This window comes from Ochlerotatus camptorhynchus, unplaced genomic scaffold (genome assembly GCF_037179485.1).
Source record: "Ochlerotatus camptorhynchus isolate MF236.1 unplaced genomic scaffold, CSIRO-AGI_Acam_v1.1 ptg000306l, whole genome shotgun sequence".
NCBI lineage: Eukaryota > Metazoa > Arthropoda > Insecta > Diptera > Culicidae > Ochlerotatus > Ochlerotatus camptorhynchus.
This window is the reverse complement of record NW_027040794.1, coordinates 718043-731213: the sequence shown is the minus strand read 5'-3', so window position 1 is coordinate 731213 and position 13171 is coordinate 718043. Positions and strand designations below refer to the sequence as shown.

At 37.4% G+C, this 13171-nt stretch overlaps 2 protein-coding genes across 4 annotated transcripts in view; both read right to left on the bottom strand.

Annotated features, from left to right (window-relative positions):
* Mtpalpha (monolysocardiolipin acyltransferase Mtpalpha) overlaps positions 1-4195 on the bottom strand; it is a 221644-nt gene extending 217449 nt beyond the window's left edge. For 2 of the 3 annotated variants that reach the window (XR_010518216.1, XM_065229040.1), the window contains exons 1-2: positions 4033-4195; positions 3879-3967 (exon numbers count right to left, since the gene is read on the bottom strand). Coding sequence is in view for 2 of the 3 variants with exons in the window: in XM_065229040.1 (XP_065085112.1) it covers positions 3879-3951 (73 nt within the window). In the remaining variant the exon portion in view is untranslated. The remainder of the gene's footprint in view (positions 1-3878; positions 3968-4032) is intronic. The other variant, XM_065229041.1, reaches the window with a different exon arrangement.
* LOC135707248 (non-lysosomal glucosylceramidase) overlaps positions 1-13171 on the bottom strand; it is a 352494-nt gene that overhangs the window by 225315 nt on the left and 114008 nt on the right. The gene's annotated exons all lie outside the window — the stretch shown is intronic.

Here is a 13171-nt window from a genome sequence, read left to right as displayed (position 1 = left end):
GTTTCCAACGCATACTTTGTAACCTCTTCTTGTAAGTTACAAGTAAAACATGCCATCATACCATCTTTTGGTTTTATTATTCCGAAAAACATTATTTTAGCTGAAATGAGTCTTTGCAACCTTGCTATTATATAGTTGCTCTTTGTTCGTTGCTAGCAATTCGGTGCCTTTTGTTGCTACGGTGCAAGATGTGTGAAGTAAAAAACACCATCAAGTTTAGCTTCAGCCATTGTGATGCCAAACCAAACATCGGAGAGATAGTAAATTTCGCCAAAGCACTCGACGCGGATCCGGCTGAAATGGAAGCTGTTTATCGCATTGGTGAGGAAAGGGGAGTCTTCATGAAGTTCAAATCAGAGGAAGCGATGCTCCATGCTCTGACATTCAATTCGGAGGATTTAATCTTCCATTATGCGAATGGAACGACGGCAAAGGTACGCATGTCGCATGCTGGTGAATTCATTCAATATGTGCGTGTGTATGACTTGCCACCAGAGGTACCCGACAACGAGCTGGATAAAGTGCTGGGGAAATATGGGAAAATTAAACGCATCATCCGGGAGAAATTTCCAACTGATCTGTGTTTTGAGGTGTATACAGGGATACGCGGTGTATATATGGATGTGAAAAAGGAAATACCCACGTCATTACATTTCTTCAATCGCAAAGGAAACATTTTTTATGATGGCAACAAAGACAAATGTTTTCTGTGCAAGGCGGACGGACACCGGAAGCTTTCCTGTCCCAAGCGGAAGGCTCGGAAGGAACCGGAGAAGCAACTGAAGGAAAAAGGAAAGCAAAGTGAATGAAAACAACACAGCAGCAGTACGTATGCTGGTGTAGTGGTGGAAGGTGCGTCGTTTGTCATTAGCGATCAGGAAACGGATACGGGGTTGGAGATGTTGAATGCAGATAACGAAATGGACGTGACTACCCCGACGGCCGACGAGAGTAGCGGAGAGCATGCAACGGGAAACGATGTCCAGAAACAGCAGCAGCGATCACGATTCGGGTTCAATGAAAATGAGGAACAAATTCGGGAAAGAAAGAAGTTGCGTGCACGGGAGAAGATCGCTTTGTCGCCGCTTCGATCGCAACCCAGAAAAATGATATGATAAAATATATTTGTACATATTTTTCTTTTGTATTTTGAGTACCATAATTGGTATTCTATGTTACTCGGCTCCGCTAAGTTATTTTTATAACATTTGAGCCTGCCAAATAAACGAAATGAAAAAAAAAAAAAAAAAAATATCAAAAAATATATATAGGGGAATTTACGTATTCTCGGCAACCTAAGCAGCGATCATCTTTCTATAGCCTTTTTCTCTAAGAAACGCACACATATGCAGTATTGGTTTGTTTAAAATATTTTGCTGCTAGCTGCTCTAACAATTTCAGTCGAAAGAATTGTCAAAAACTGTTTTGAAACGCTTTTACAAAGCTCCAATATTCTCTAGTGAGAGGGACTATTGTGGGCAACATCTTTTCATTCGGCAAAATTTCTATTTGAGCTGCATGTTAAAAGGCTGTACTTTCATCGGCAACTCGAAATCATCAGCATTTTGTAGTGCGTGTGTTTTATTTCAAGAAAACCCTGCTAGATTGTTTCTTAGTGGTAAAAATATAATCAAATTAAAGCTGAAAGCCTAAAGAATCGTTAGAATGCATTCAGAGAAGTGTTTTCGTAAGAAAATCCAGTGAAATTACCGTTTCAATTCGGGTTGCCGAAAATAGTCTGTCATGCCGAAGCTGTCATTTCCCCTATCAGATTCAAATTTACCTCAAATTAGCTAATTTAAACTTAACCTACGCGGATTGCCCCCTTAAGTCGCTCTTTACACGGTAGGGTTTTGACGACTTCTCAAAAACAGTACAACTTAACAACCGTATTCCAATCACATTATCCGTTTTATGTAAATCTGGCATGCTAAAAATACATCAGTTACTACAATCCACACACATTAAAAAAATGTTTTAGCATGTGAATTTATCAAGCTCGGTTGGTTCTATCCCCCGCGTAAAAACCTACTGCGGTGTACATGTATCCCTGTCGAAAACTGATAAACATCGATCGTTATCACAATCATCATCTACACCAGCAAATGTTTTCAAAATCGTTTCATAACATGTAGATTACGCGAGACAATGTGACTTCCCTAGCAAACCTATAGCGCCTATCTACCAATACATGTATACTAGACTGAACGGCTCAATCACTAAATAGTGTGTAAGTACCGTAAAACGGTGTATCTCTGATAATACGGGTAACATTGATAGTAATACATAATGATTAAATTTACCCTCTGCCCTATTTCCGAATTGGAAACAATGGTTCCATCTTGTAGCTAAGGGTATTACCTTTGATATAGTTTTTATATAGTATGTCAGGCATAACATTTGATAACGGCACAAAAGCATTTGTAAACAAACTTTCTAAGGCCCTTTACACGCGAACCAAAGTACGCCCACGCAAACCAACAACATCATCAAATAGGGGCAACTATCACCTTTCCGAAAGTGGTATTGATTTGCGTGGGCGTACTTTGATTCGCGTGTAAAGGGCCTTAGAAAGTTAGTTTACAAATGCTTTTGTGCCGTTATCAAATGTTATGCCTGATGTGTTAGATCATTTATAAATGTATTTCCGATACAGCCATCACAAATTCAATGTTCTTTTCTTATTGCTTATGATGTTTTTGAGTACATACTCATTCAAAGTTTCATATTACTTAAACTAAATTGTTCGAGATTCACGCATGTCTTTCTACATTCATCGAGTATTATCAAAGTAACCCCAAAACAAACAAAAACAACCCTAATAAAAATAACCATACAAGAGAGCTTAACGACGTGTTCGGGGTATCATCCAAACCATTTGTGAGATAGTTTACCCATCCGGGATATAGTTCGTTTATGGTATTTGTTTATTAGGGAATGCAAATACAATAATGTCCGTAAACATATTACTAACGAATTTGTTTTGACAAAATAATATTTGAAAAACATCAATTGTTGTAAAACATATTTAAAATATACTACCGTTCTACGCATAACTGTCCCATGTTCTATGCAATCCTTATGCACCGTGGGACTCTTATGCGTATAACGGCAGTATACTTCACAAAACTATCGAAGTTACCCCGTTTTACGGTATTCTTTTTATTTGTCCCTCGATTTTTCCAAGCATCGCGAAGCAACCCGGTAAAAATGTACCGACTTTGCTGCCGCGACATGACAATGTGACGTAAGTCCATTTTGTGAATTGTTCAGAAAACAGCTATTTTTGTTTAATCTCGTGATTATTGTGAACATTTTCAAAACTAATACTGGATCTGTTTAATATGATCTAGACAAAGCTAAAAATATGAACCTCGATGTTTAAAATAGCTTATATTGTTTCAGGACTTATGTATGATGGATTTCACTTACGTATGTATAGAAACAGTAATTATTTTCACTAATTCTCGTACAACTAAAACGTCACTTTCTCTGCATGCTTCAAAACCAATTTTGTACAAACTCAAATATGGTGAAAAGTGAAAATTTACCATAGTGGCGTTTACGTCACTTTGTCATCTCACGGCATCTGAATTCAGTGTGTAGCAATGGAAGCAACAAGACAACACATCGCTTCACCATAGCCTCTTTGCACACACACGCTCCACTGCCTGAAAGACGGCTGATGAGACTGAAACATTCCGTCACTGGCTCTCGCGATCAAAGTCCAACTTGGACTTGACTCTTCTTTGCATTACGCTGCTGCTGCTGGATTAAAATCCCAAAGCTAGCAGGCTCACCGATAAGGGTGCGAAATTTAAAAACAGCCCACAATCCAGGCTTGGCAAATCGAGAAGCGGTTACGATATAGCACTTACCTTTGAAATTAATCGTGCGGGCAAAGGTCAGATTGCGCTGCAATGATGTTCCAATCAGTCTTAAGCTGGCCATTTTCTCTTCGCTTCAGCTGAAAAAGGAATGATGAAACAATAGATGTTATATGGATCTATGAGTTAAGTTATTCTCACTTACCTACAGCTAGGATAGGCACTATACAAGACTAAATAATTATAAAACTACACAATCAACTTGTCCACGAAGTAAAATATCGGGATGCAATCAAATGGAACGAATCAAGTGGAAAAATAAGCCACTATATCCCGAGTAGCAACGATGTCCGTCCCGATGCGATGACTTATGACAAATGAATGAATATTCCTTATCTCCTCGCAGGGTTGCCAAGTGATTTAAAAAAATCTGGCCACTCAAAAATATTACTAAACAAAGATAGATTAATATTTAACCAATTTTCGGTTACGTAATGTTTATACATTGATCTGCTTAAATTTCACATCCAAATTATACTAAGTTTGAATGCCGGAGCGAAATTCGTTCATTGTACATGTATTATAAATTATTTAATATGTTCAATTATTTCATTTTCTAACGTCATGTCATTTTATCTCTTCGATCGGTTCGTTTTCGGCGAGTATATGTACACTGGAGTCGCTTTTTACGCGGGTGATACGTCCCGCGTAAAAAAAAACCGCGTAAATTCCGAAATCCACGTAAAAAAAAACCGCGTAAAAAAAGACCGTGTAAGAAAAAACCGCGTAAAAAGCGATATACCGCGTCAATTCTGAAATCCGCGTAAAAAAAACTAAAATCCGCGTAAAAAAAAACCGCGTAAATTCCGGAATCCGCGTAAAAAAAAACCGCGTAAATTCCGAAAACCGCGTAAAAAAAACCGTGTAAAAAAACCGCGTAAAAAGCGACTCCAGTGTATTTTAAAGTTTAACGTACACTCTAAAAAATCTTCACGTCCGATTGACGTGAAAACATACACGGTTAGAAAAAAGCACCAAAAATTAAGTTCTTTTCACTTATCTCGGCACTATAGTGCAGGAACCCAAAAGTAGGTAAAGCGGGTCAAAGTAATTTTCATTTACTTGTGTGCAGTTCGTATGGAATTTTCCACTGGCTTTTTAACCAAAAGTAAGTTAGTTGTACCCAACAGTAGGTAAATATGATTATACTCAACGTTGGGTTCCCACACTTTACTACCCCTGTTGGGTGCTCCTCCGTTTTTGACAACATTAGAAGGAGAAAAGGAGACAAACTAGTCAAAAGTAGATAAAAGTGATCTTTCCGTTGGATACTTTTTTCTTACCGTGTAGGTGGTTCTCGTCCACCCTATTTTTCACGTAACTTTTATCGGAATTGCACGTAGCCGATCAAAATTCAGCTTCTATTATCTACGTGATTAGTCAGGTAAATAAGAGCTGATTTTCACGTACTGCTTACGTGAAATGGGGGTGAAAACTACTGGACATCTGGTAACTTTTACGTGACATTCCGTTTTGTTTAAAATGCTTTTCATGTAATTTGTATGTAATTTTTAATGAGAATAATCGGAAGTATATATAGAACCAGTCAATATTATGCCATTTTATCGGGAAGATATAGATTTCACGTGTTTAAATTAATACTTATATCTACTCATAAAATTGTAAAATATTGACTAGTTGATTATTATAAGGTAGAAACGTGTATGAGTTTTTTTTTTCTGACAAAATATTAACATTTGTTGCAGACTCAAAATGCTAATGTCACCGGCTGAAATTATAAAACTAGAAAAAGCTACATATAATCATAAATAAATTAATATAAAAGAATCAAATTACCGTCCAACATTTGCAACAAGCGCTGAGGAATTTTAGATCTTTGAGGAGTTCTTTCACCACGCTCGGTGGCGCCATATTGATTTTTTTCGTACCTGAAAATCACGTAAATCTCGTTTCACGGAAATATGAAAGTCCCAAACACACAAACACAAATACATTAAATCTGTTTACGTGAATATACGGTCAATTTCACCAAAATTTTTAGTGGACATGACGTGTAATGCAGATCAAAGTTACTAACGTCACGTAACATTTGAGATTTTCTAAATACAGTTCAGGTACGTGATATTTCACGTAAATCGGACGTGAAGATTTTTTAGAGTTTCAATCAATCAATCAATTTTTAAGTTTAACATATTAAAGTGTATTCAATTCATTATGAAATGTATTTTTCGTGTACAAAGTATTTTAGAGGTATTTTTTATTAGGGAATTTTATTCAACGTGTACACATTAATGTATTTTTTTTTGTGTATTTTCCGAATGGTGTCATTTTATCTGTCAAACCATAGCGAATCAAAACAAACATTGTGTAGTACTACACTGAAACAAATCGACATGTACCGTTTATTGGATCCATCTTATAACATAGCAATGTCAGCAGATTTATTCATTCTATGTGATGATTGATAGATTCCATTGGATTATCACTTAAAAACCATGACTGCGATATGGAATGATTTCTATCGTAATTTCACATACTTAGTACTTGATAATACCATAGAGGTAACTCTAAGACTAGTAGGTCCCGAAGAAAATCATTATTATTTTTGGCTCACTCAGTACCAGAACAACGGTCCCAAGCAGTCCCAAGCTATTTCACTCACCCCTGCATGTTCTGCATAAATCCACACACCCCTGATGTTATCTGTCAAACTTTCATAGCGAATCAAAACAAACATAGTGTAGTAATAGAATTTCAACTAGAATAGGGTACGTTAATCGTTTGCTTGGGACCAATAGGCTACTAAAGTGGTGAGCCAATTTAAAATCGTTAGTTTCGTATTGATTGTTGATAATACTTTGCTTCGAACGTGGTTAGCGAAGGTAAGAAGTATATGAATATTGTCTGATATATTTCATGGTGAAAAACTGTTGATATGTCATGGGTGGGAACAGACATCTAGAAACTAATGGAAAATCATATAAGTTTGCACTTTGAGAAAATTCAGTAAAATATACCTGTTTTCATGATGAATATTGCTCACTAAAATATATATCTTATAAGATAATCATGTATATTTTATTGGAGTTGCTTTTACTGATTTTTGACGTTTGTTGATATGTCGCGTGTAAATAGACATGTAGAAACTATTGGACTGTCATTTAACTTTGCAGTATAGGAAAACATGTATATCTCATTGTAATAGCTTGCTTTGATTTTTGACGTTTAAAGATTGTAAACAGATCTATCCCAATCATTAAATAGTCATATAGAAATGCCTTTTAAGAAATCCAACAGCAAGCATTTGTTTTTGCATGTTCATCGCTCCCAATAAAATACATCTTACATGATTGTTCTTTATAAATTATTGAAACAATTTTCAACGATGTTAACGTGCACTCATTAAAATGATTAGTTGAACTAAATACTACTAACAACAATGATACTGTATTGAATAATCTTTGTTTGTTATTGTTTCATATGATAATTGGTTCCAGAAAAGAATGTACATATTGAGATTGAAAAAAAAAAATTATTCTACTGTAATATTTACTTTGCTATGATTCTAATTGTAAGCCTTCTACACGGCTAATTCAGATTCCAGCCCTAAGTAGTATTCGAACTTCATGAGCCAGTTCTATCAAATCATATAATTTAGTCGTTGATTTATTGGACACAGGTGCATTAGGAAGATTTGAACAAACCACACCACCGAAACGGAACATAAATTTGTCAGTGCTATTTGTCTTCACTCTAGCAAAACGAGCATAAAGTTGCACTACATTCCTTGTCGGGAGAGCTGTTCTTACTTCATGCTATTTGAACGAGCTCAATCTTGAAGTCAGCCGTGGCCCAGTGGAATCGAGCACAGACACCGAAAGCATCACACCTCAACAGATCTTGATCGAATCCCAAATCAGCTACAATAAAAAAAAAGGCACAACTGTGAAAGCTCCCACTGCCTGATGTTTATTTTTAGAATTTATTTTTAGAAATCGATTAAATATATGTGTCAAAAGAAGAAGTAAATTTCATGTTATTTTCACATAAACTTTTCTTCGATTGATTTATGACACATATATTATATTGTGGTGAAAAGTATAGCTTATGCTTATGGGTTTCAAATCCATTTCAGTTATTTATTATAATTTGATCGATTTTCATTTATCATATGACGATCATATAAAAGTTACCAAATTATCAGCATTGTAAATGTATCAGATATTCATATAGAATTTACCTGACACATTTTCAATCATATCATTTTCAATGGATTATCTTATAGCGCAAATTTATTAGACTTCCACATAACAGGAATATGTCAAATTCGTTCAGTGTATAATTTCGACTAGAATGGGGTACGTTAATCGATTTGCTTGGGACCAATAGGCACAGAGAACAGACATTGAGGCTCGAACAAAATTTCTCTAAAAACTTGTGTAAAGATTCCTATTTGACTTAAGCACCACTAACGGCGACTTCCCCACTTAAAAACTTTCTTTGACAACATGCTGGCGCTGGCGTTGCAAAACTTACTCTAGACACTAAGTGCTGGTAGCCCCAAGTGGTAATTTTCAACAGATAATTTATCGATACTAGCGCCCAATTGGTCGAAAGTGATAAATTTATAGAGGAAATTAGGAGGTGCTAGCGCTACGTAACGGCAACGTTTCCACTTAACTTTACACAAGTTTCTGATCGAACCACAGAGAACAGACGTCGAAGTTCAATAATAGGCTTGTCAAGTAGTGAGCCAATTTAAAATCGATAGTTTCCAAACGGTTGCATGCGTTGGGAATGATTCAAAAGCAAGGAACTTGGGCCAAGAGACGTTGAGCAATTACGTAACGCTTATAGGGAGAGAGGGAGTCACCTATATCGTTACGCATTATACATAGGGGAGGAGTAGTAAAGCTTTGCGTTACGTAACAAAGAGAACATTTTGTTTTTTTTTCGTTTCTTGATGTAAAGTTTGATAATACATATCTTTTTTGACGTTTTTGGCAACGACAACGAAGGCTGTCATCACTAAATCTTGCTTTGCAAAATGGATCTGTTTTAATTTTATAAATTGAGATTTTTGCTATCTTTGATCTTTTGTAAAGCAGGTACTCGATGGTACGCTGATCTTTTGTTTTTGTTTTGAATATTAATAAAATAATTAATTACCAAAATTAAAAAATACAAAACGAAATCAAAAATTAAATAAATGAAAAGGCGGGGGGAGGCGTTTATAGAGCATTACGTAATAAATAGAGGGGGCCATTTTCAGTGTAACGTTTTGTTCCAAAGTGGGCGGGGGGGGGGGGGGGGGTTGGGTCAAAAATATTGATTTTTAGCGAAACGGAATTAATGGACACCGCCCAACTATAATAACCAAAGCTCACAGCTCAAGTGCAGAAAACGGTTCCGCACCGAATAGGTCAAAACTGCACAGTAGGAGGAAAGGGTGATGGCGATGGATTACAAGGTTCCGGTTAATATTCCCAGCTTTATTTGGACGGGAATTTGATTCGCAATATTATCGCACAGAAATACATCAACCGGTGGGTGTCTTAATTCACCATTAGCTCTTTCTTATCCGAACCCTTGACCAGCAGCAGAGACCAGTAAAACTTGGGCCGAGAGGAAAAAAATGACCTGAATTCCTTTTCCACCTGCTTGTCGTAGGAGGTTTCATTGGTAAGGCTTTTCCCGGGGCTAGAATCAGCAGTTCGAACGAAATCAACAGTTGCTTCGCGCCTGTTCGGCAACTTCCATGCTACAACACACAGAGACCCGGGCTCTTATCCGTCGAATTCGATCGGCTTTAGTCCGGGAAATGGATCTGCGTTGCCGTATTCTCCGTGATGCACTTGATGTTTTTTGCCCCCGAGACCGATTATAGACGAGTGGTCCGTCATCTTTTTTTAGTTTTCACACCGATTTTTTACCGGCATGGCCAGCTGACATACGTGGTGTTTGTTGTGGAGAGCGTTGTAAACTGACAGTGAGTATGGCAGAGTGCTTCGCGGTCGACGTGAAAACTTCGAGAAACTGCACGACTTGCTTGACAATTTGTGTGCATGCAGAAGGGATAAGTTGGGAATAGAAAGAACAGATAGGATGGATTGAAATTTTGTGCACGTTGAAAATTATATAAGAGGTTTGGGTAAAAATGGGATAATCCTTAAGTGTCGTTCCCCCTGAACATAACATGTTTTATTTTGCAATTCTTTTAAGACGTCATTTTGTACAGAACTTTATATAGTGGGTGAGCTTGCATTGAAAATATGTTTATTTTCAAAATTATTAAGGGTGACAGTCTTGCCCCAACTGGCCCTATGCTCGAACGAAATGACAGTAAAGGCCCAACCCTAATAATCAAATACCATAAACGAACTGTATCCCGGATGCAATGAGCTGGATTACCGAGGTGAAGCAATCACTCACACAACCCCTGTACGATACACGCAAGTACACGCAAGTAGTGACGTCACTACTTGCGTTTACGTTGATTTTTTGGTTTACTAATACAACCCTATTTCACGATCTGCGCCACCTCTCTCTGTACCTCATTGTCCGGATGGGTAAACCACAGACAAACAGACATAACACATTGAATATTTCTCACTGTAAAACATCGTCGCTAAACTATCCCTGAAATGGTTTGGATGATACCCCGAACACGTCGTTAAGCTCTCTTTTATGGTTATTTTTATTAGGGAAGCGCAATGGCAGCGGAAGCATAACGGCAGCGGAAGCATAACGGCAGCGGTAGCGGAAAAGCCCGATCTGAGAAGCCTACTTGTCGGATTGAAAACTAGTTACAACCAAATCGACTTCGGTTAGGCATCTTGATGTCATTTGTGACAACTGTCAAACTTTCTGTTCCGCTTCCACCCACATTGCGTTTGAGCCTTAAAAGTATGGACGACTTTCACCAGAAAACTGAAAAAAAAACTTTTCAAATCCTTTCAAATCAACCAAAGCAATGCATTTTGACAGTTCGATTAGAATTAGAACAGCCTTTTGCAGACGTCTCAACTTTTACTAGAGGGCTTCAATTCGAGCTTTAATTGACAACGAAAGCAGAAAACCTTGATCTCAGCCTTGGGACCATGTATGAATTATGTCACGAGAAATTTAGGAAAATTATACCCCCCTCTCTTTCCTTCGCCATGCTTTTCATAAACATATTGCATTTTGATATAGACGGAAACAACCTCCTTTGAATATATTGATGACGAAAAAGGGTATGGCGTATGGCCAAATGGTAAACCACGAATTGGCTCATCGCGAAATGGTCGACCGCGAAATGGTTTACCGCAAAATGTTGTGCATTCGATTAGTTCCAATACCATGTAGAAATATAGTTCCTTGAATAACGTTTCAATATAAACAACAATGAAAGCTTGTCACCCAAGTAGAAGAAGCTGTTGGGCGCTTTTCAAAATATTCTAAAAGTATAATTTGATTTGATTTTGATTTTGATTTTGCGAGACAGAAGGGGGTCTTATGAAGGCCAGATCTCAAGTCTCAAGGCCAAATTCCAGAACTTGAGTGGAACATGGTTCTCACGTCAGACTATAATGTCTAAAATGAACCACATGCCCCAACCAACCCCTAGAACGGCTCCCATACACTCTCCATGCTGAATCGTGAGTCCCCCCTTTTCCCATATCATTACATGCAAAATAATAACCCGATGCAGGTCAATTGAATATGCCTAATTGAATTAGTTGCAATGATAGTGTTAACAGTAATGACAGTATAATATAGTAATTTAATAAAATTAATATTTACCTGTTAATAATGATCGAGGTTGGTGAAAATATTTAAAATAAATAAATTCATTCTTACCTTTTTATGGTTGTTTGATTATTAATTGCTATTATTACCTGCTTAGAGTTGGCTCCTTTAAAATACTGTGTAGAATTTACCTCATTATTCCTCAGTTCTATCGATTTGTGATAGAACCACGCTCAGCATATTATCCTGTAGTACGACTTGGGCATGCACCATGCAAGTAAGTCATCTCTCGTCAAAATGATGGGATATGGGGTGATGATGAAGGGATATAGAAAACGAATAAAAGAACAGAAAGAAAGGTATTAGTATTGGTTACATTAACCACCCCCCCCCCCCACACACACACACACAACGAAAAAGAAACATAGATGCACAGACAAACAGAAATAACACATTTAATATTTTTCTCCACAAAACATAGTCACTAAAACACTACCGCCATCTGTTGAGTATCATGTGATGGATAGTACGCTGAACAGATGGCGCTAGTGTGCAAACGTCAAACGCAAGGGAACCGACCGTGCGCGCCACAGGTGGCGGCACCACCAACCAAAAACACCCGAATTGACCGTCAAATGCGTATTCGATGAACAACCTGTCCAACCGAGTGTTATGTCTGTTTGTCTGTGATAGATGGGTTATTAGGAAAGTACAACTACATTATAACTATTAGTGCAATGGATGAACGTTAGTTTCGGGGTCATGTTAGTGTTAGAGTTTTGTTAGTATTGACCCGTATTCAGCCCTGTCGGCCCCTCGAACACTAGTCGCAGGCAGTTGTTGTTAGGACATGCGACACTGTCACTGCTACTATGTTAGAGGTATGACCCGTCAAGTTTCGAAGTGCAAAAAAAAAACTGTTAGAACTTTCTTATAAATTAATTTTACACTCAAAGCAAACTATTTACCTTAGCATTACAAAATATTAAAATTATGATAAAACTACAATTTACGGCTCCGTGAAATTAACTCGCATGAACCTTTCAAATCAATGAACTGGAGAAAAACTACAATTTTATCAAATTGCAAAAAAAAATCATAGCGACACTTGACAAATCATCATCAAGACCCTCATCCTTGGACAGGGAAATATTCTAAAAGTATAATTCAAACCTAAATAAACCTACCTGTGTTTAAAATAAGAGATATTTGCGGCAAAACCCGCCAGTATCGCACCCAACGATGGGCCCAATCTTAGATCCATAGGCCAACATTAGAGCCATTTCCCCTATATGGTAGCTACATGCCAGGGAAACTGCCGAAAGACTATCAAAGCAGACTATCCACCGAGATCCAAACCTTTCCAGAAAGCTGATCATTACGCATAGTTTGAACCGAGGTCAAACATCGTTATCTCTCGCCAAGTTAGTTCTTGAACATTTATCAGTTGAATGACCATCGCATTCATGAATAAAATATTAATTTCAGTGAACCGTGACGGAATTTATCGCGCGAAGTCCTCGGTTCACTACTCAAGCCTGATCGGGTGTAGCTTAATTAGAAGCAGAGCTGTACAGTTGCTTAAAACTATT